Source organism: Calypte anna, chromosome W (assembly GCF_003957555.1).
Source record: "Calypte anna isolate BGI_N300 chromosome W, bCalAnn1_v1.p, whole genome shotgun sequence".
Lineage (NCBI taxonomy): Eukaryota > Metazoa > Chordata > Aves > Apodiformes > Trochilidae > Calypte > Calypte anna.
Genome location: NC_044276.1, coordinates 14,107,940 through 14,130,998, shown reverse-complemented (window position 1 = coordinate 14,130,998; position 23,059 = coordinate 14,107,940). Strand labels below are relative to the sequence as shown.

General features: G+C 42.7%; 1 protein-coding gene across 1 annotated transcript in view; it reads left to right on the top strand.

Moving 5' to 3' along the window:
• LOC103531022 (zinc finger protein 462) overlaps positions 1–23,059 on the top strand; it is a 56,564-nt gene that overhangs the window by 2,965 nt on the left and 30,540 nt on the right. Inside the window, exons 2-4 of the mRNA XM_030468334.1 lie at positions 13,918–14,169; positions 14,665–20,057; positions 21,548–21,712. Of these exons, the coding sequence (XP_030324194.1) occupies positions 13,950–14,169; positions 14,665–20,057; positions 21,548–21,712 (5,778 nt within the window). The 5' untranslated portion in view covers positions 13,918–13,949. The remainder of the gene's footprint in view (positions 1–13,917; positions 14,170–14,664; positions 20,058–21,547; positions 21,713–23,059) is intronic.

The window sequence follows — 23,059 nt, the reverse complement described above, 5'->3', positions numbered from 1 at the left end:
GTAGTGTATATCTGTGCTCTGTGTGTAGGTGCCTGCTAGGAATAAATCTTCAGCCTTGATGCTGGTTGAACCTGGGGACATGATGTGGCAGCAGCCTCACCTCTCTTGGGATGTTGGATGCAGCATGACATTTTTTCCTATCTCAGATTCATGTGCCCTTCCACCTCTCCTACCAGGGCCCCCATATGTTTTTTGTCAAAAAGGATAGGGGTATCTAGCCTTGTGTAGGTTACAGGGGACTGAACGCCATGAAGGTTAAGATCCAGCACCCCCTACATCATTCTGAACCTTTTTAAACATCTGCAAGGGGCTCACTTGTTTACTAAGCTGGAGCTGGAAGGGGTCTACAATTTGCTCCAAAACTAGCAAGAAATGAAAGAAAATCCACTTTCTGTGCCAAATACAGCTGGTATGACCACCTTATCCTGACACACTGTCTCTGCAATACTCTGACTACCTTCCAGCATGTTGTAAATCATGTTCAGAGACTTGCTCATTAACTATCTTGTGGCATCATGATATTCTCCATGACTCAAAAGATGCATATATAATGATGGAATAATAGAATATCCGTAGTTGGAAGGGACCCACGAGGATCACTGAGTACAGCTCCTGACTCCACACAGGGCAACCTAACAGTTAAACCATATATCTAATGAGAGTGTTGTCCAAACCACAACTGAAAGTGTAATTACTAACCAAGTATGAAACACATCAATATTGAGGACCATATTGCAATGATGGTCCTTAAGCAGCTTTATCTGCTTCTAGCATTCGCTCAGAAGCTTCTAACAATTGGGCTGCTGTAGCACCTTTTTGGGAGTAGTCCTAATGCACATTTAGTTTTTTCATTAGCATTGTCATATGCTGACATATAAAAAAAATTTGTTTTCATCTCTTCTGACAAATCCAGATGTGACGTTATCGCTGAATATAAGCGATCCACAAATTTTGAATATGGCTCTGCTCCCCCTGGTTTAATATTTGTAAAGGAGGGGGTTGCTTGTGCAGGACCATGAACAGTTTGCAAAGCTTTATAGGCCAATTCTTGTGAAAGTTGTAACACTTCAGTTTGAAATCATGCCTGCAAATCTGCACATACAAAATGACCAGCACCAAGTAACATTTGTGCTTGCACTCTGTGTAATGCATCGGTGTTCTGTCTAGGAATCACAGCTTCATTTTCACACAGCATTTACCATTTATGATGAAATTGCAATTGTTGAGAAGTTAGAGTATCAATGAGCATTTTTGTCACATGGCATCAACAACTGAGCAGTAAAAGGATGTTGCAAAAGAGATTGAGTAAATGACAATTTCAAACCGTACTGCGTAATGGCAGCTTTGGCTTCTTTTACCATTTTCCAATCTAATGCAACTCATTGACCTCCTCCTCCTTGTCCCACAATCACTGGAAAAGCCATCAGACCCATGTTGGCAACCATTTCTCCTTCAACTATAGCATTTTGAATAATTCCCTTCCATCTAGTTACCGGATCCACAATCCCACCCCCACCCCCTCCACCCTCCCCTCCCCATGCTGGATCTGGAAGAGGTGGAGCTGTGGGTGTTAAAGGGTTAAGGGAAGTAGGAGCAGGAATAGGGAACGGATCAGGGGTAAAAATGATTTAGTGCCCCTGGGTTGTTTGGGATGTTCCCCGGAGCAAAAACTAGGGTTTTTTCAGGGGTATACTCATCCTTGGTCTCCAGTTCTTTCAGTTTTTTCAGCAGTTCCCTTAGTTGCTTGTCTCCGAGTCCCATCTCTCCCTCTGATTGTTGCTCTATAGCAGACACTGATGGTATTGACAGGGGAAACGGAGGGTAGATTGATGGCAATGGTGGTCGAGAAGATAAATCAGGCGGTGTTATCATTGGTATAGATCACATCTCGTATGATCAATTCTTCCAGATGCCTGACAGCTTTTTCAGGTGTGGGTGCTTTGACCTGTGGGCAGTCTATTTCCTCTTTATAGGGATATCTCTCCTTTACAAGCTATCAAGAGTTTTCTCCATAGACTGGTGGTTCCAGCCTTTTCCCCAAATGCCCTATCAATACTTGCATCTTTGGCCAGGGATCCCAACTGCCTGGCTTCTTGCTGACTTAATATTATGGTAGCAGCCCCATAATTCCAGCATCAGAGTAACCAAGTGAGAAGCGATTCACCTGCAAAATGTCTGAAAGCTTTTCTCATAGTATGCAAGTCCCTCATGGAATAGGACTGAGCATATTCTTCTGAATCTGAGTCCTCCTCATCTGCTTTAGAGTCTGCTTTAGCTGCTCTACGAGGAGAGGCAATATACTCTATTTCCTCTATCACCTGGTCGTCACCTTCAGACTTTGAAGGGGTAAGGCTAATTTCTGATTTCCATGGTTTTCCTGTTCTCCTAGTCACAGGGTCAACAAGTAGCTGTGTGGGCTGAGGGGGAGAGGCTGTGGTGTCTGCAGCAGTAGCAGCAGCAGGGATCTTTGTGAACATCAGCAGTGTCTGTGGGGGTGCAGGCAGCAGCTGCAGCTGTAGCAGAAACACTGGCGATGCTGGCCGGCCTTATCTGAGTTTTGCCCTTGCGTGAGGGGGGGGCGAGAAGCGGCTGCAGGGACAGAAATATCAGTGCCCTCTTTATGAGGAGTGATGATTCCCCTAATCATAGTTGTCTTACTCCTCATTCATATATGATAAGAAATGCGAATACATACACACATATGAGAAACTTTGACCTCAACAATCAGAAGAATCAAAACTATAATATATATATATAATGCCATTTTGACTAGAATCCATTGAACTCACCCCAAGAGGGGTGTATTTCCTCAAATTAAAACTGAAAATGTAATTACCAACAAAGTTTTTTATCCTTGTATTAAACACCACTGCACTGTTTACTGCACTGTATATTAATTTTGCAGACCATATCACAACTACTTTTCTCAAGCAGTGTTTATTAAAACTATTAACACTCATGCCAGCTGTAAAGCAGCCTATCACATATCCTAAATACCAAAGGTTTGGCACAATTGGTTTTATCTCCAACCCTGTGAAATTTCCAAAGGAAACAGTTTGATTCCTGCTCAGTAGAGCCATCTTGGTATCCTCCCACTGGAGTTGGAATTCAAACTATTTAGGCAAATTAGTTGAAATTTGAACTGGGCTCAAGCTAATTAGCTTAAGCCCCATGTTGGGTGCCAATAAATCTGTCACTGTTTAACACTGGCCTGGTAATTAAACCGAATAACAGATGCTCTCTATTAATCCCTCTCCCCTCCCTGATAAAGAAAGGAGAGAGAATAAGGGAGAGAGACTTATGGGTTGGAAACTCAACTACACAGCCTTAATGGAACAGTAATGATAAAAAGAAAAGAATTGCTAAATATATACAAATATACAGGAAAATGGATACCTCGTTCCTCCCCCCTTCCCCCCAGTAACTCTCAGGTCACCACCAAGGCTGCAGGGCAGCCCCTCAGAAAGTCCAAGCTGGACTCCTGGATTCAGCAGGAGAAATGGAATACTCTGGTCGATTTTGGCCATCTATTTTGTCCTTTCCTCCCTAAGGGAGGGTTTGTAGGTGTTCTCTCTTTACTCCTTTTCTATTTTCGGAGGGCAAAATGTTCCTCAGAGCTGAGCAGCGTCCTTGGTTCTGCATACCAGTCTCTAGCAGTAACTATAAACATCAAGTGTTATCAGTCCTAGAAACACACACTGTCTGAGAAACTTGCTGTTAATTTCAGCAAGTGCAACTACTTACAAGAGACTTAGCTAAAAGTAAAAGTACAAAACAGAAAATCACCTTTATCCTGGCCCAAACCAGGACAGATAGCATCAGTTGCTCTTCCCTTATCTGCCAACACTGTAACCCTGTCATAGAAGGCCACCAAATTTTTCAAGTACAATTTGCCCTTAGTGAAGCCATGTTGGCTGTCAGCAATCACCTCCTTCATGTTCACCTTGGTGTCCACCAGAACCCCCAGGGCCTTTTCTGCAAAGCTGTGGCCCCCAGCATATATTGGTTCCTAGGGTTGATCCTCACTAGGTGCAGGACATAACACTTCATCGTGTTGAACTACGTGAGGTGTCTGTCAGCCCATTTGTTCAGCCTGTCGCAGTCCCTCTAGATGACAGCACAACCCTCTGTCGTATCAGCCACTCCTCATAGTTTTTTGCCATCATCTAACTTGCTGAGTGTACATTCTGCCCCATCATCCAGATCATTAATGAAGATGTTGAACAGGACTGGACCCAGTATTGACTCCTGGGGTACACTGCTAGTGACTGGCCTCCAACTAGACTTCATGCCACTGATCAGCACCCTCTGGGCCTGGCTGTTTAGCCAGTTTTCAGTCCCCCTCACTGTCTACTCATCCAGCCCATACTTCTCAATAAGGATCTTATGGGAGACAGTGTCAAAGGCCTTCCTGAAGTCCAGGTCAACAATATCCACTCCTGACTATGCCAGGGAAGAAGGGAGGTGGGGATGTTAATTTACTATGCAAGTCCCTTCATAGGAGAAGTTTATCCAGTTGGTTAAGCATAACTTCCCCATTGGTGAATACATGCTACCTACTCCTTATCACATTCTTGTCCTTGATGTGCCTGGAAATGGTTTCCAGAATAGCTGCTCCATCACCTTCCCAGGAGTCAAGGTGAGGCACTTCTCTTAATCACTATGATTGATCAAATACTATTGAAAGTGGTCTTGCAATGACATCAGACTGCCCCCTCAGAAACTCATGAGTGCATCCCATCAGGGCCCATGGACTTATCTATGTCCAGTTTGCTTAAGTATTGTCTGACCTGATTCTCTTCTACCAATGGTAGATCTTTCTCCACATTTTCCTCCTGGTCTCTGGGACCTGGAATTCCTGAAAGTTGGTCTTGCCTAGTAAAGTCTGAGGCAAAGAAAGCATTTGGTACCTCAGCTTTTTTCTATATCCTGTGCCAGCAGCCCCCTGTCTCATTCAATAAGGTGCCGACAATTTCCCTAGACTTTTGTAACATCTATTCTTAAAGAAACCCTTCCCGTTGTCTTTGACATCCCTGGCCAGATTAGATTAGATTTGAATTTTAGCTTTCTTAACTTTGTCCTTGGATGTTCAGATAGCGTTTCTGTATTCCTCCCTGTGTACCTATTCTTGCTTCTACCCTCTGTATGCTTCCTTATTGTGTTTGAGTTTGTCCAGGATCTCCTTCATCCATGCAGGCTTTCTAGCATTTTTGCTTGACTTCCTACTCCTTGGTATGGAGCGCTCTTGAGCTTGAAGGAGGGGATCCTCAATTGTTAACCAGCTTTCTCAGACCCCTCTTCTCTCCAGGGCCTTATCACAGAATCACAGGTTGGAAAAAACCTTTAAGATCACCGAGTCCAACTGTAACCTAACTCTACCAAATATTTACCTGACTCTACCAAGTCTGGTACTCCTAAGAACCACATCTATATGTCTTTTAAAATCCTGCAGGGGTGGTGATTCAGCCACCTCCCTGGGAAGCCTATTCCAGCATTTAATAACCCTTTCTGTGAAGAAATTTCTTCTAATATCTAATCTAAACCTCCTCTGGTTCAACTTGAGACCATTTCATCTTGTCTTGTTGCTTCTTACCAGGAAGAAGAGACTAAGCCTCTCCTCTCTACAGCCTTCTTACAGGTAGTTGTAGAGAGTGATAATTTCTCCCCTCTGCCTCCTTTTCTCTAGACTGAACCATCCCAGTTCCCTCAGATGCTCCTCATAAGACCTGTTCTCCAGGCCCTTCACCAGCTTTGCTGCCCTTCTGTGGGCTTGGTCCAGCACCTCAATGACTGTCTTGTAGTGGGGAGGCCCAAAACTGAAAACACTACTTGAGATGTGGCCTCATCTGCACCAAGTACAATCCCTACCCTAGTCCTCCTGGCCACACTATTGCTGACACAAGCCAGGATGCAGCTGGAAAGCTACCTGGCAGAAAAGGACCTGGGGGTGTTGGTCAACAATCAACTGAATATTAGCAAGCATTGTGTCCAGGTGGCCAAGAAGACCAACAGCATCCCAGTTTGAATCAGAAATAGTGTGTCCAGCAGGACTAGGGATATGATCAATACTGTTTTCAGTTTTGGGTCACTCACTGTTGTTCCCAAAGCAGGGGCCATCACCCAGTGTCCAAGAAGCCAATCCACACATAAGGATATTTGCTTTAATCCCCTGTTCTGTGCAGCTGGATGGTATTTCACAAAGCTAGCTCATCTTCCCAAAACAAATGTGTTACTTTCATACAAAGAAACATGTAAAATTGTTGCAAGACAAACCTCTGTTAGGGCACTGCACTCCAAGGTCCAACAGGTGTTCCAGCAGAAGTGCACAAACAGTGCCCTGAGTTGGTTGCCCTCAGGATTGGTTAGCCTGGCTCAGTGCTACTACTCTGGATTCAACTAACCCCTCTTCTGGCTTGCTCAGGAGCAAGCTGAGTTTGTGTTTCAGGCCTCACCTTTTATTGGCCCCCTAATCCTGCTCATGCGCAGTGGGGGCCCACCCTAATCAGGCACAGGTGGGCTTAACACAAGCTCATGCCCACTACCTGGTAATTAGTGGCACCTGGTTGCCTCATTTCACTACATAAAATCACTTAATCTCTAATTATATTCTGTCACTCGGGTATGTGATTGGTTAACTAGTTCATTTCCATTTGAATTGACAGTGCTTAAAGATTTACCTTTGCATGCTTAAAGGATAGGGGGCTTTTAGTATTTTTTAGTGTGCTAATAGTACATTAATATACTGATGAGATGTTAATAGGGTGAGTCCAATTAGTCAAGTGTTTTCTAACTAGTGCTTAAGGCTATAACCAAGATATGTTGTGGGAAGTACTTTTTTCCATCCTTTGCTTCTGTCATGCAGGCTTATGTCTCAAAGACGGGTTGTTGACTACCTGAGACATGTTTTTCTCTAATTCTTGCTGTTTCAGTGCTCTGTAAACTCTGATTTTATTCTGTGAATCCATTTGTTCTCTTTTATGCTATTTTCCCAAAACTAACTATCATCACTACAGCCAACATCATCACTACAAGAAAGACATTGAGGTGCTGGAGCATGTCCAAAGGAGGGCAACAAAGCTGGTGAAGAGCCTAGAGAGCAAGTTTTATGAGGAGTGGCTAAGGGAAGTGGGTGGGGTTGTTTAGTCTTGAGAAAAAAAGGCTGAGGGGACACCTTATTGCTCTCTGCAGCTGCCTGGAAGGATGTTGTAGCGAGGTGGGGGTTGGTCTCTTTTCCCAGGTAACAAGTGATAGGACAAGAGAAAGCATCCTCAAGTTGTGCCAGGGAGGTTTAGATTGGATATTAAGAGAAACTTCTTCACTGAAAAGGTTGTCAAGCATTGGAACAGGCTGCCCAGGGAAGTGGTTGAATCGCCATCCCTGGAGTATTTAAAAGACATGTAGATGTGGCTCTTAGGACATGGTTTAGCAGTGCACTTGGCAGTGTTAGGTTTAGCAGTTGGACTCAATGATCTTCAAGGTCTTTTCCAACATAAATTAATCTATAATTCTATAATTTCACCCTTACCTTTCTTCTTCTTAATCCTAACCTATAAACTCTCAGTTGTCTCCTCATCCATCTCCAGGCAGAGCTCCATGCACTCCGGATGCTCTCTCACATAAAGGGCAACTCCCCCTCCACGTCTTCCCAGCCTGTACTTCCTAAAGAGCTTTTATCCCTCCATTGCAACACTCCAGTCATGGGAACCATCCCACCAATTCTCCATAATCCCAACAAGATCATAAGCCTGCAACTTCACACAGATCTCTAATTCATCGTGTTTATCCTCTATACTGCATACACTAGTGAACCAGCACTTCAGAAAGGCACATTGACTTCCTAGAAAGGGTTCAAGGGACTTCTCTATTAGTGTTTTGTAGGCACTTCCTCTCTTACATGCGATGGCATAAGGTAATCCCATTTAAGACCCATTTTGTTGATTTTGTGTCCCATTCCTGTCACATCACCCAAGGCTCTTTGCTTGTGGACCTTGTCCATCACTCCCTCACAGGGCTGCTTGTTGCTTTCTCCTTTTCCCATCATTCTTAGTTTAAAGCCCTCCTTATGCAGTCAGGAGCTATTTTTCCTTGACAAAAATAGCTTTACCCTGCTTAATGAGGCAAATCTCATCTCTCCCAAGCAGATATTGTTCTGCAAACAGGGCCCCATGAACATAGAACCCCAAACCCTGTTGCCAACACCAATTCTGCAGCCATTGGCATGCATTATCAGTGCCTCCCTTCTCACACCCTTTCCCCTCAGCATCAGGATTGTGGAGAACACCATGCCTTTAAATACTGTCCCCAGAGCTCTGTAGTCACTTCTGATAATCTCCAGGTTGCCCCTAGCAGTATCATTGGTGCCCACAGGGAAGAACAAGACGGATTAGTAGTCAGAGGGCTGAATGAGCTTTGACAGCCTTTCCGCAATATTTTGGATGCAGGCCCCTTGGCAGGCAGAAAATCTAATTCAGATATTAACATCTGAAAATATGACACCATTCTCAGTTCTACATGGACAAAAAGAAGGGGAGAAAAAAGAAAGAGAGAAAGGTGCAAGTGACAGTTTCTTTTGATAGTGTAGCTCGAACTAAGAGTTTATATGTTTCTCTTTGGAGCAATATCTGAATGTTACAGAAAAATGTGCAAATATTAAAAGTAGAATTCCTTACAAAATGCTTCATCCTGAATTCAACGTGGTGCTTGGTAAAAACATGAAATTGAAAACTATTCAGCTGTACCTAATATTTGTTGCTCTAAAGAGCATCTTAAGATTAACCTCTTCTATGAATCTGTGGTGCTTTTGTGGAAGAGACTGGTGTGACATTAAAGCTAGAACTCATTAGTGATACCCAGGATTTGTGACTCTTTCCTTTATAGGGTGAAAGAATGAGATGGACTTTCAAAATCCTTTTGTAATTTCTAAAGATGTGTAGTAGATAGATAAGGAGGCAGACTTGGGGCACCATCCCTTGGAGTGGGACTGATAAAGGAAGCTATACCAGAACAGGCTGGTTTCATGTAGATGAGGATGATAAGGATAAGACAAAGGATGGACTGAGCATGTGTAAAGACTGAATTCAACTACCAGACACAGTGATGAAGACTACTGAAGAACACCAGAAGACTCCCAATCCCCCCAGCCACCACCGAGGGGCTCAAGTTCGTATGTGTAAGGACAATTGCAAATGCTAATAGATTCCTGTAAAACTATATATAACCTGTATATAACCTCTGTGCTCAGACAGCTTGTCATGCATGTTAGGTTGGAATTATCCTCCATGCATCCATCACTGTAATAAAGAATACTGATTTAACAGTGACAAAGTGCTGTTGATGTGATTTTCTTTGTTTCATTAGAAAGGTTCATTTTGACAATTAGTACCTATTACTGATCTCTCAACTGTTTATTTTACTTTGTAGAAGAAAAGTTAGAGTTTTTCCTGAAGTTATCCTCAATGTTGCTGTCTCTTGTCTGACAGTGTCAGAATATTAAATAATGTAAACAGCATACACTAGCCATGGTTGTTGGGTTTTACTTATTAATGTGCCAGGCTGAATCAATTATGTTTATACCTTTAAAAACCTCAATTTCTTTTTTTTCCCTCCCTCCTTCTGGTTATTATTTTTTTAATAGCCTAAAGTTTTCTTTAAGACACACAGAAAGGTTTTTGTGTTGTTTCTAAAGGGTCCTAAGAGGAGAGATTATTCTCCCTCTTCTACTTAATGCAGCTTTCAAAGAAAATCTTTCCAAAGGCATGGTTACACCTTTGTGTTGAAAGGGGTGTATCTGCTTCTGCGGTTTGCGGGCTGGTGACTAACAAAGGTCGTTAGACTTTGGAATCTGGCGGGTGAGCAGGGTGTCTTCTGTTTGAAGAAAGATGACTCCCAAGGGAGGAAGACAAGACAGCCTGGAGGTCTTCTTTTCTGCTTACCTGTCCTCTTGCTGGGAGGTTACTTATGTTTTTATCAAGTCCGTAGAACTGTATAAGACTGTTTCTGGAAACAATAAACACATTTATCATTCATGAGTTAAAAGAACTTTTGGAAATCTTTTGCAAATGATTGTTCAGGAAGAAAAGGTGCTGTTTGAACAGCACATGAAAACAGACACTATTTGTGTGTGTAAAGTTAAATACTACAAAAGAGAGGGTGTCCTGTTCTTAGATAATGGTGGTCTTGTTTTGCTTTGGCTTGTTTTTTTGTATCATCCAAGGGGAAAAAAAGTATACTCCAGATTAATCTGAGAGATAAGCGAGGCCTTGTTGTGCTGATACCGTAAAATTTGATTGCTGAAAGAACCCTCTAACATTTGTTTCTAAGTTTTAGAAGACAGGCATTCTTTATTGCAGCACTGGATGCATGGGGGATAGTTCTTCCTAGTCTGCATGCCTTAATTATATAGTACAAAAGCATGCATATTCATTACATTCCTCAGAAAAAGGCAGAGTTAGGCAGATTAATTCCTAGAAATCATTTACACATTCTCATACTAGTTGTGTATGCTCACTGTTTTGAGTCGATAGTCTTTGGGGGTTTGTGAATATTTACAGATGACTCCACTCTTTACCTTTCAGAACCAGCTGTTCATTTTGTTATCAGGATATGGTTAAAGATTGATGCCTAAGGCTTGTTTATGTCCAGCAAGCATCACCTCAAGACCAGTCTTCTCTGTCTTAAGACTCGTTTATCAGCTGCAAGCTCAGCATTTTTGTATTTTGTTCAGTATCAGTGCACAGGAAAGATGCTATGAGGCACCAAGTGCAGCTGTCTGAGCTAGAATGGCTGCTCCCAAAGCTGAGTAGCAGGGCAGCATAAAGCTTCAGTGTCACAGGGGCTCATACCTCTTGAAAGTGTGATAAGCACATTCAGCAGAGTTGCGGCTTGTTTGGTTGAGATGAGAAGTCTAAGCTTGGGGAACAGATAGTGCAAAATGGATGTAGGTGTCATTTGCTCCATGGAAAATAAAATGTTTTCAGGTCTAATGTCTAAAGGAGACATGGAGTGGGGCTTCACTCACTACTGTAGTTTTGTCCCAGAACAGTGAGTAACCTTTTCCCCAGTGTTTGATCTGTTGCTTGCATATAAAAGCTTGAGTATCTTAATCATTGCAGCTTTGCTAGATGAAAAAAAGCTGGTGCACCGTTTATGCCTTTTTTGTTTGTTGGTTGTTGTTTATTGTATTATCCCAAATCTGGGTTCTTCACCCTTTGTGCAAAAACCAATCCATGCACAGAGCAGAGATATTTGTTTCAATCCAGTTTTGCACAGAAAGGGGTGCTAGTTGATAATTTGAAAAGCTAGCACAACTTTTGAAAAATAAGCCAGGTCTTATATACAAAATAACAATGAAGAAGAAACTTTAGTGAAGTAAATGAATAGTTAGTAATTTGTCACTTTTAACTTTACATTTGAAAGCAGAAATTTAGGCTCCAATGTCTTTGTTTAGGTAGCTGTCTTAGTTTAGGTCAACAGCAGGTCTGCTGTTCTCACCCTCCTCCTCCATTACAAAAGACCTCCTGATCTTTGTGACTGTTGGAGGTGGTGTGGAACACATACAGAAGTGAGCACAGTAATGTAGATTAAACGTATAGTGTCTGTGTTCTTGCTGTCCAAAAATAGACTTGCCAGAAGTTTATTTTAGCAGGCTATAAGACAAAACATTATTTTATGCAGTGTCCTCTGTTTGTGCCCTAGTGTTATTGCATTTTACATTGGGCATAAGTGGCTGGGTTTTGGTCGCAAGGGGATGCAGTGTGGGAGGAGGCCATGAACATCCAGTTCTAGCCAGTTCTGAAACAAATGGAAAGAACCCATTGAGAGCTAAACTCAGAGGAACATATGGAGCCTCTGCTCAAACATAATTAAGAAAGGACTGTTGCCAATAGGGACAGGAAGCACACTCTTGGAAGGAGGTGCTTCATATGGGAGTGGTGACACCTTCAAAAGGATCTGTGGCCCATGGTGGAGCCCACACTGGAACTCACACTTGAGCAGAGCAGTAAGAAGCAAGGATGAGGAAGATGAGTAAGAAATAAGGAGGGGCAGAAAGAAACGATTATGTGCTGACCCCAACCTCCTGTGATGACAGATCATAATGGAACTCTCGGAGTTAAAACAAAGAGTGGAAATGTTCTTGGTCTTTGGTTGAATTAATTCCAATGCACAGCATTCTATTCTGAATGCATATTTAAATCTCACTTTTCAATTATATTTGTTTTCCACTAAAGTATGGAAGTCTAGGATTTTTAAAAGACAAGGGTTTCCATTTTAAGGTTTTTCTTAATCCCTGGTAGTAAAACTGGCAGGAGTTTTTCAGCTTCCAAGAAGGTTAGAGTGGGTCTTATAGAAGCAGAAACCACTGTCATCTGTTTTGTAAGTTTCAGTGCATGAATGTTTGGGAGCAATGTGGTTGTTCTAGCATATACCTGATAGTCTCTGAATGAGACAAACTTAGTAACAACAGCTCTCTCCTGAATAATGGAAAAGCCTAGAGGACAGAAACACACACAGAATCACAGAATCAGACAGGTTGGAAAGGACCTCTGAGATCAAGTCCAACCCTTTTTAAAAACATCCAGGGACGGAGAATCCAACACCTCCCTGAGCAGCCCATTTCAATGCCAGATCATCTTCTCTGTAAAGAATTTTTTCCTAATATCTAACCTAAACCTCCCCTTAAGAGGGGACCATGCCCTCTTGTCTTACTAATAGCTGCCTGGGAGAAGAGACCAACCCCCACCTGGTTCCAACCTCCTTTCAGGGAGTTGTAGAGAGTGATGTCTCCCCTGAGCCTTCTCCAGACTAAACAACCCTAGTTCCCTCAGCCATTCCTCATACGACTTGTGCTGAAGTCCCTTCAACCAGCCTTGTTGCTCTTCTCTGGACCTGCTCCAGCATCTCAATATCCTTCCTGAACTGAGGGGCCCAGAACTGGACACAGTACTCGAGGTGTGGCCTCACCAGCGCTGAGTACAGGGGAAGAATCACTTCCCTGAACCTGTTGGCCACACTGTTCCTGATACAGGCCAGGATGTCATTGGCCTTCTTGGCCACCTGAGCACACTGCTGGCTCATGTTCAGCTTCCTGTCAGTCCAGACTCCCAGGTCCCTTTCTGCCTGGCTGCTCTCTAGCCACTCTGTGCCTAGCCTATAGCACTGCATGGGGTTGTTGTGGCCAAAGTGCAGGACCCGGCACTTGGCCTTATTTGAACTTCATCCCATTGGAATTGGCCCAACTGGAGAGTCTGTCCAGGTCCCTCTGCAGAGCCCTCCTGCCTTCCAGCTGATCGACACTCCCCCCCAATTTAGTGTTGTCTGCGAATTTGCTAATTGTGGACTCAATCCCCTCATCTAAATCATCAATTACGATATTAAACAGAATCGGGCCCAGCACTGATCCCCGGGGGACACCACTAGTGACCGGCCACCAATTGGATGAAGCACCCTTCACCACCACTCTCTGGGCCCAGCCCTCCAACCAGTTCCCAACCCAGCACAGAGTGCTCCTGTGTAAGCTGTGGGCTGACAGCTTTTTCAGGAGAATGCTATGGGAGACGGCACCAAAGGCTTTGCCAAAGTCCATTGACAAAGTCCAAGACAAAGTCCATTGAAACATTAGTTATTTCATTTGCCAGAAAGTTGACTAGTATCGATAACAGCAACTTGCAAATTACCTAGATAATGCTTTATTTGAATCAAAATTGCCTCGATGTCTCTTACATGTTGAGTTTTAGGCTGCAGTAATTATGGAATTTCCAGAAGTCATTAAGTCATATGATAGGAAGCTTGGTGTCAATGTATTGTCATAATTCACTGAATGGAATTTCTGTAAAAATGAAACAAAAATACCCCCCAAACCAACCAGAGACAACCAAAACAAACCCCTGCTTCTTTCCTTCTCATTTCCTTTTCTTGCAGAATTTTCTAATGCAAAAGATCATTTTTGAACTATGGAGGTGTTGCAGTGTGATGGCTGTGATTTCCAAGCTCAATCCTATGAAGACCTAAAAGCTCACATTCAAGATGTTCATACTGCTTTTCTGCAACCAGCAGATGTATCTGAGGAAAACCCTAGTCAGCCAAGGTCTGCCTCCATGACTGCTAACAACCAGATTGAGACTGAATTTTCTTCTGTAAAAGATGAATTTACAATTGCAGATGAAATAGCAGGTAAACCTCAACCCTAAGCCCCTATCTCACACGTGACTTATTTCAGTGCATTTTAATTGCTATGTTTCAGTGTGATTTTTAATAACTTATCTTTATCACTTTGATAGTGAGTGAATGGTGTTCAGTTACAGCCATTTTTTTTCTGTAAAGGCAAACGTGGATTTGTTCATTTTGCTATTTTTCACATTCTTTTTCTTTTTTTTTTTTTTTTTTTTGCTTTACACCGCCATGAGCTCTAGGAGAGTTTTGAACTGTATTAGTGTACCTTTTTATTTCAAGAACCTTATTTTGAAAATTGTGTATCACAAATTATGTACTATCTGTTAGTTTTCTGACCATTCTCATAAGCACGTGTCTAATCATAAATAAGATAGGGAATCCTCGTGTGATTAACATGTTCGGCATATGTGTGAATGTATACAGGGTAGATGGGGGGGAGGGGGGAACCGTCTAATTTTACTTATTTATGTATTTACTTTTAAATTCTTATTTTAGGGCAAAATACAACAACTCAGATGGAGACTGGAAGTTATTACAGCCAGAGGCAAAGTTTTTATGGTCAACATACAGCTCCAAATACTAAACCAATCAATAAGTTTTTCCAGTGCAAATTCTGTGTCCGTTACTTCCGATCTAAAAACCTCCTCACAGAGCACACTCACAAGGTTCATGGAGCACAAGTTGGGGGGATCTCAGTGGGGTCACACACTGCTGGATCCTTAAATTACAACATCATGATGCATGAGGGGTTTGGCAAAGTTTTCTCTTGCCAGTTCTGCACCTACAAATCTCCAAGGCGTGCAAGGATTATTAAGCACCAGAAAATGTATCACAAAAATAATCTGAAGGAGAGTTTATCTCCTATGGCTACCTCTGAATTGACATCTGCCTCTGCGCCAGTGCAGGAACCCTGCACGGAATTGCCTGCAGATGTGGTAGAACGAAGCATTTTGGAGTCCATGCTCAAGCCTCTAACAAAGTCCAGAGGCAACTTTTGCTGTGAATGGTGCAGTTACCAGACACCTCGAAGGGAGCGCTGGTGTGACCATATGATGAAGAGGCACCGCAGCATGGTTAAAATACTGTCAAGTTTGAGCCAGGAACAAGATGGAACCTGTATACCTGATGTTCAGAGTAAGAGTGCCCAGAATGCCTCCCCAAACTCTAATTGTGTCTTATTTAATATGACAGGACATGATATGTTGAATGCTGATGTCTCAGACTTCAGCTCTGTGGGCCATTCCAACTCTTCTATGTCCTCCAAGTTTTCTCCTGTGTCTTATCCTCAAATGAAGTCCAAATTACCTCACAACTCAGGCATAGTTAGTTCGTCTGACAGATCCCACTATAGAGTTGCTGACTTGGAAACAAACAGTATGCTAAATGACTCCATCTCAGATGAAGGGCTAAATGAATTGGACAGTGAGAATGGCTTGAACTCTGTGGATCACCAGACTTCGGAAATATTTGCAGAGCTGATGGGTTCTGATGGTAACAAGCTGTTGGAAACGAAAGGGATTCCCTTTAAAAGATACATGAACAGGTTCCAATGTCCTTTCTGCCCTTTCCTCACAATGCACCGCCGAAGCATTTCCCGCCACATTGAGAATATCCACCTATCTGGGAAGACAGCTGTGTACAAATGCAATGAATGCCCTTTTACCTATAAGAGTTTGTTAAAGCTTGGAGCTCATAGGCAATGTCATACAGGTACAACATCAGACTGTGACACTGTGAATTCTCAGAGTGAAAACATTTTCTCCTCTTTTAATGACAACACAGTTTCTCATGAAAGTGGAAATATAAACGGAAGGAAGTCATCTGGAATGACAGAAACTGTGAAACAGCAACAGCAGCAGTTGTGTCAACCCCATCCACAGCATCCTTATAAGTGCACAATGTGTAACTATTCTACCACTACTTTGAAAGGCCTCAGAGTTCATCAGCAGCACAAGCACTCATTTTGTGACAACATACCAAAATATGATGGACTGCCATCCAACACGTCACAAGAGAGCGAGGCAGATGCTCTCACCTCTATAAGAACAGTGAAGAAAAGCCAGACCTCAATTCTTGGTCTCTTGTCTAAAAATAACTTTGTTGCTAAGGTTGCTCAGGTGTCAAATGACTGCCCTTTGGATCTCTCACCAGTGAAGAAAAGAGCTAGAATTGATGAAATAGCAAGCAACCTGCAGAGCAAAATAAACCAAAACAAACAACAAGAAGGTGTTGTGATTAATGCAGAGGATGAAGAAGAAGACAATGAGGTGGAGATAGAAGTGGAGTTAGACAAAGAACAAACAGAACCAATGGTAGAAGTTTCTAGTTCTTATGCACCCCAGCAAACGTGGGGGAGAGAGACTAATGATTCCCAGGATGCAAACTTCAGAAACATTCACCATTATTGTAATTCCACCAATGAAGCAGAGATTGAGCTTACTTTATCTGAAGATGAGGAAGATTATTTTTCTTCCATTAACATGAAAGACCAACAGAGCCCTAATGCCTCTGTTGTGGGAACCCATCCAAATATGTATGGCCCTGATCAGAACAATGAAAGTGTGGTGATTAATGACTCTGGCAGGCTTTACTTTTGTAAACACTGTGATTTTAACAACAAATCTGCCAGGAGTGTTAGCACCCACTACCAACGGATGCACCCCTACATAAAATTCAGCTTTAGGTATATTTTGGATCCAAATGATCACAGTGCTGTATACAGATGCCTTGAGTGTTATATTGACTATAAGAACTTTGAAGACCTGCAGCAACACTATGGAGAGCATCACCCTGAAGCTATGAATGCATTGAACTTTGATCAGTCTGATCTGATCTACCGGTGTCGCTTCTGTTCTTACACTAGCCCAAATGTTAGAAGCCTGATGCCACATTACCAAAGAATGCATCCAACAGTGAAAATTAACAATGCAATGATATTTTCAAGCTATGTTGTTGAGCAGCAAGAGGGGCTAAACACAGAGTCTCAGACACTGAGAGAGATCTTGAATTCTGCTCCAAAAACTATGGCAGCCTCCACCCCCACGGTTCATGGGACTAGTGTGCCAGCAAGTTTTAACAAAAGTGCCACAAAGAGTTTTAGTCCTGAATGTGAAAATCAGAAGGCAACTTTGATCAGTTCTGTGGTTGTTTATGACTGTGATGTGTGCTCATTTGCAAGCCCTAATGTGCATTCAGTTCTGGCGCATTACCAGAAAAAACACCCAGAAGAAAAAGCATCATATTTCAGAATTCAGAAGACCATGCATATAGCTTCTGTTGACAGGGTCTCTGCCCTGACTCACATGTCTTTGGATATGGGGGCATCTGTCTCAAAACTGTCAAACTTGGCTTCTCAACCTCCACCTCCCTCACCACTGCCCCCAGACCTTGCTCCTGAACTCTACTATTGCAAACACTGTTCATACAGCAACCGTTCAGTTGTAGGAGTGCTTGTCCACTATCAGAAAAGGCATCCAGAAATAAAGGTCACTGCCAAGTACATCAGGCAGGCACACCCTACAGAAGCAATGATTAAGGCTGGTGCACTGCCAACTAGGATTCAGAAACTGCCAGTGTCAGTGCAGCAGTTGAGCCAGGACAGTTCCAGGAGCTCTGTGAATCCCCTTGAGAATGAAATGTTCTTCTGCCAGCACTGCGATTATGGAAACCGGACAGTGAAAGGTGTGCTCATCCATTATCAAAAGAAACATCGTGATTTCAAAGCCAACGCAGATGTGATTAGGCAGCATACAGCCACCATTAGAAGCCTATGTGATCATCACCAAAAGAAATTAACCAGCAGCATTCCTGCTCACACCTCCAGCACTGAACAGGACAAGACAAAGCTGAGAGCCCTCAAATGCAGACAGTGTAGCTATACATCACCTTACTTCTATGCATTGAGGAAGCATATTAAGAAAGATCATCCAAATCTGAAGGCCACAGTCACGTCCATTATGAGATGGGCATTTTTGGATGGCTTGATAGAAGCTGGTTATCACTGTGAATGGTGCATTTATTCACATACAGAACCAAATGGTTTGCTTGTGCATTACCAAAGGAGACATCCTGAACATTATGTTGACTATACATATATGGCAACTAAACTGTGGGTAGGTTCAGATCCTTCCCCTCCTACCCTAGTGATGCCAACAGAGGCAAAGACCTATAAATGCAGAGACTGCATTTTTGAAGCATTTTCCATTTGGGATATTACTAATCACTACCAGGCTTTTCACCCTTGGGCTATGAATGGGGATGAATCTGTATTTTTAGATATCATTAAGAATAAAGATGCTGCTGAGAAAATCAGCACACAGCTTGATGAACTTAGGGCCAGGATTAATTCTGAAAACCAGGTAACATCACAAATGGACCAGGATGTGGAGGATCATAGCCTTTCCCAGGAAAAAATTATTCAGCTGACTTCTGCAAACCCTGCCATCTCCTCCACTCCATATCAGTGTACAGTTTGCCAGTCTGAGTACAATAACTTGCATGGCCTCCTGACACATTATGGCAAAAAACATCCTGGCATGAAAGTGAAAGCTTCTGACTTTGCACAGGACATAAACATTAACACAGGGGTTGTGTACAAGTGCAGACATTGCCCATACATTAACACACGCATTCATGGTGTCCTCACACATTATCAGAAACGGCATCCATCAGTGAAGGTTACTGCTGAAGACTTTGTTCATGATGTGGAACAGTCGAATGACAAAACCCAGAATAACATAGAAGAGACCAGTAGGATTTTTAAGCAAGGCTATGGTGCATACCAGTGCAAAATATGTCCTTATACCCATGGCACACTGGAAAAGCTCAAAATTCACTATGATAAATTCCATAATCAACCTGAATTTGATGTTTTTGCTCAGTCATCACCAAAGGTGTCTGCCTCAATGGAGCCAGACGTGGTAACTGAAATCAAGGTCTCCACAGAAACTGCTGCTGATGGTGTTGGAGAAGCCTCTATTTCAACACCTCATTTCTCCAGTTCTCAATTAGTGTCTCGTACAGTGTTCCGGTGCCAGCTCTGCAAATACTTCTGTTCTACCCGTAAGGGGATAGCCAGGCACTACCGCATCAAACATAACAACATTCGGGCACAACCAGAAGGCAAGAACAACCTCTTCAAATGTGCTTTGTGTTCCTACACCAACCCTATCCGCAAAGGGCTTGCAGCACACTACCAGAAAAGGCATGACATCGATGCTTACTACACTCATTGTTTAGCAGCCTCCAGGACAGTAAGAGACAAACCCAATAAAGTGATCATTCCATCTCCCCCCAAAGACAACACTCCTCAGTTAAGTGAGGAGTTGAAGAGGGCTGTGGAAAAGAAGAAATGCTCACTTTGTTCCTTTCAGTCTTTTAGCAAAAAAGGTATTGTTTCCCACTACATAAAGTGTCACCCTGGTGTTTTCCCTAAGCAGCAGCATGTGAGCAAGCTGGGGGATTACTTCACTGCCATGTATGCTGATGAACTTGAAAAGTCAACTCCAGATAAGGAAAGGAATGACTTTGAAAAGCCTGAGGTGGAGGGTGAGGCTCAGGAAATAGAGTGGCTTTCCTTCAGATGCATAAAATGTTTCAAACTATCCTTCAGCACAGCAGAGCTTCTGTGCAAGCATTACACTAACCACCACAGCAAGGATTTGAAGAGAGACTTTACCATACTGGAAAGTGGCACCTGCTCTCATAACGCTGTCTACCAGTGCAAGCACTGTGATACTAAATTGCATAGCATGGCAGAGCTGACCTCACACTTGAATAGGCACACTGAGGAATTCCAGAAGCGTGCCAAACATCAGGAGAGGAGGGAACAGATTTTGAGCAAGCAGAAATATGCAGATGGTGCTTTTACAGATTTCAAACAAGAGAGGGTAAGGATCTATGTGTCTGATCTCCTTCTCTGCTTCCTCTCCCCAGGGAGAAAAACCAGCTGAAAGCTGTTCTTTTATACCCCAAGAGGCTTCTTAATACCCACTTGCATGTTCTCTTTGACATCCAAATGAATGCAGGTTGAGCGTCCCAGCGTGTCAATAAGTCAGTTACATATTCTGCTTTAATTTCCTTCATTCTTCACCTATTCCTGGGCCCCACACGAAGCTCTGCTCCTTTCATCTGTTTCCTTCAGGATTGTCCCTGTCTTTCTTCCTTCGTCCCAACCTTATGGATGGCTACCTGTATCTGACAGTTATTTATTGTTCTGTTGTAAGGCTGCTGTTTGCTTTCTCATATATTCTTTAACAAATGTCCCATTTTACTGCTCATCAATATACCTTGAAATAACACACCAATTTCCTTCACAAGCTTATTTATTTCACTACGTTTTCTGATAAAGAATCTGATTTTTATGCACATGTTTTAAATAACTTCAAGCTATGTGAAAGTCTTCATGTGAGCAGAAGACCAAATTCTGTTACTCTGTATTCTGTACCCTTCTCCCCATCTGGAGTAACTCTACTTGTGGTGGAAAAGCATACAGTTAGGCAGGGGAAAATCAGGAAAGAGCATGGTTTGGTCTTGTAAGTTAAAACTGAACAGTCTTAAAGGGGACTACTATTATGAAGAAACTCAAGGTTTTTCCTGTGCACATGTCCTATACATCTATTTTGATGGCTTTAACAGAAGTCAGTGCAAATTGAGGTTGAAGTTTTGCACAATAGCATATTGTAGCAAGCTGACCTTGGCTGGATGCCAGGTGCCCACCAAGCCTTTCTATCACCTCCCATTGGGGGGGGGGAAGAAAATAAGATAAAAAAGAATTTCTGGTTCAAGATAAAGGCAGTTTAATAAAGCAAAAGCAAAGGATGTGCACAGAAGCAAAGGAAAACAAAATATTTATTCTCTACTTCCCATCATTAGGCAATGTCCATTCATTTCCTGGAAAGTAGAGCTTCACTACATGTAGTGGTTACTCTGGAAGACAAATGTTGCCCCACCCCCTACCCCAGCCCCTTTATCTCAGCTTTTATTGCTGAGCAGACATATGGTATGGAATATCCCTTTGGTCAATTTGGGTCAGCTGTCCTGGCTATGTCCCCTCCCAAGATCTTGCCCCCCCCCCCCAAGTCTACTGGTGAGGGGGAAATGTAGAGACAGCCTTGATGCTGTGTGAGCACTGCTCAGCAGCAGCCACATTTTTGTGTTATCAACACCTTTCTAGCCACCAATAAAAAAATACAGCACTATGAGGGCTACTGTGGGGAATGTTAACTCTAGCTCAGCCAAACCCAATCCACATATGTACACTAAATGCAATTTCCCCTGAAGTGCAAAATCTGCAACAGGTATATTCCTAAAAGTGAGATATCAGAAGTATGTTTCAGTATTACATTAGTATAACATTAATACTCATGTGCTTCAATAGGCTTTTGGACACTTGGAAGATGCTTCAAAACTTAAGGAGAGGAAAGTAGTTGGCTACAAATGTAAATTTTGTGTGGAAGTTCATCCAACGCTCCGAGCCATCTGTAATCATCTCCGTAAGCATGTCCAGTATCGGAATGTTTCTTCTGTGTCAACTACAGTAAAGGTGAGAATTCTGTGAACTGGCAGAATATTTGTTTAAGGCCTAAACAATAACCCACAGAGGGCTCTTATAGAGTCAAATGGGTTTTGGATTGGATATTCTGAACAGTTAAGCATTACATTCTAATCAAATTATTCAGGTTTCTGCAGCACATTTTGTTTACTTTAAGATGTTTTGACTTTCTTCTGCTCTTCATCTGGGCCAAAAAAACTATTGTTATCACTGGTGACTGAAAGACTTGATTTATGAGCAGGAGCTTCTCCCTGAGCTGTTCTGGGCCACTTTTCTTATTTCAAAGACCCTTTAAGTGTGGGATTGGGTTTTTGGGTTTGGGTTTTTGTGGGTTTTTTTCATCCAACCCATGTGCAAAAGTGTAATTAGAGTCCTACAAACACAAATTAGAATAGCCACAGGTCCAAATCAAATTGTTAATTGTAAATCTGCTGCTCTTTCCTCCCTATGCATGTGGAGACCACCTAGAATGCCTCTGAGAACAGGCTGTGCTCCATAGCCAGCTTTACAGGACATCAGTGAGTAGGCAGGGTGGAATTCAGGTGCAGGAAGGTTGCAGGGACTGGTTATACAGTTCTGCTTTTCTTGCTGCGGTGAGTACTCAGCAAAATTTCTTTCTGCAGTCTTCAGAATGTGACCTAAAGCATTACTATTTCATGACATCTACTGTGCTCTGTATAAAGTAGCTGAGTCCTTCAGAATCTAAACAGTGCTTTTCATTATCCTTCCACTGACCTTCCTTTAGCTTATACAATACTACTTACAGAATGGGATGCTTGCAGGCAATCATGAGATTATTAGGTCCTTCGAACCTAGTTTAAAGCCCTATCAATGAGCCCTGCTAACTCCTGCCCTAGAATCCTTTTTCCCCTCTGGGAAAAGTGCATCCCATTAGCTGCTCGCAGCTCTAGTGCCTTGTATACCCAGTTGTGATTATAAACTCCAAAGCCATGAATTAACCTGTTGGCTCTTCCTATATATTCCCTCGGCCTCAGCAGCTCTGTCGGAGCAGAGCACGCACTTGTCTTCCCACAGGAACTCTCCTCTCCCAATAAGAGAGCAGGAAAAGCCCATCATGAACAACCTGTGAGATAGAGCACTGCTTTGGGAACCCTCCTGTTCCAGGAAGGGAGAGTTGCCCTCCAGTTATCAACTTACCTTGCTGATCTTCCCGCCAGCAAAATCTTCAAACCTCTTGAGACCCACTGTGAGAACCTCGGGTGCCCAATGGATTGTCAGCCTCTTGAAGGCAGCAGAAATCTGACCACAGCTTGAAAGCAAGCAGAGAGCCAAGTGCTGCAATGGACCGTTGCAATGCCTCAAGAAGGCCAGGCAAGT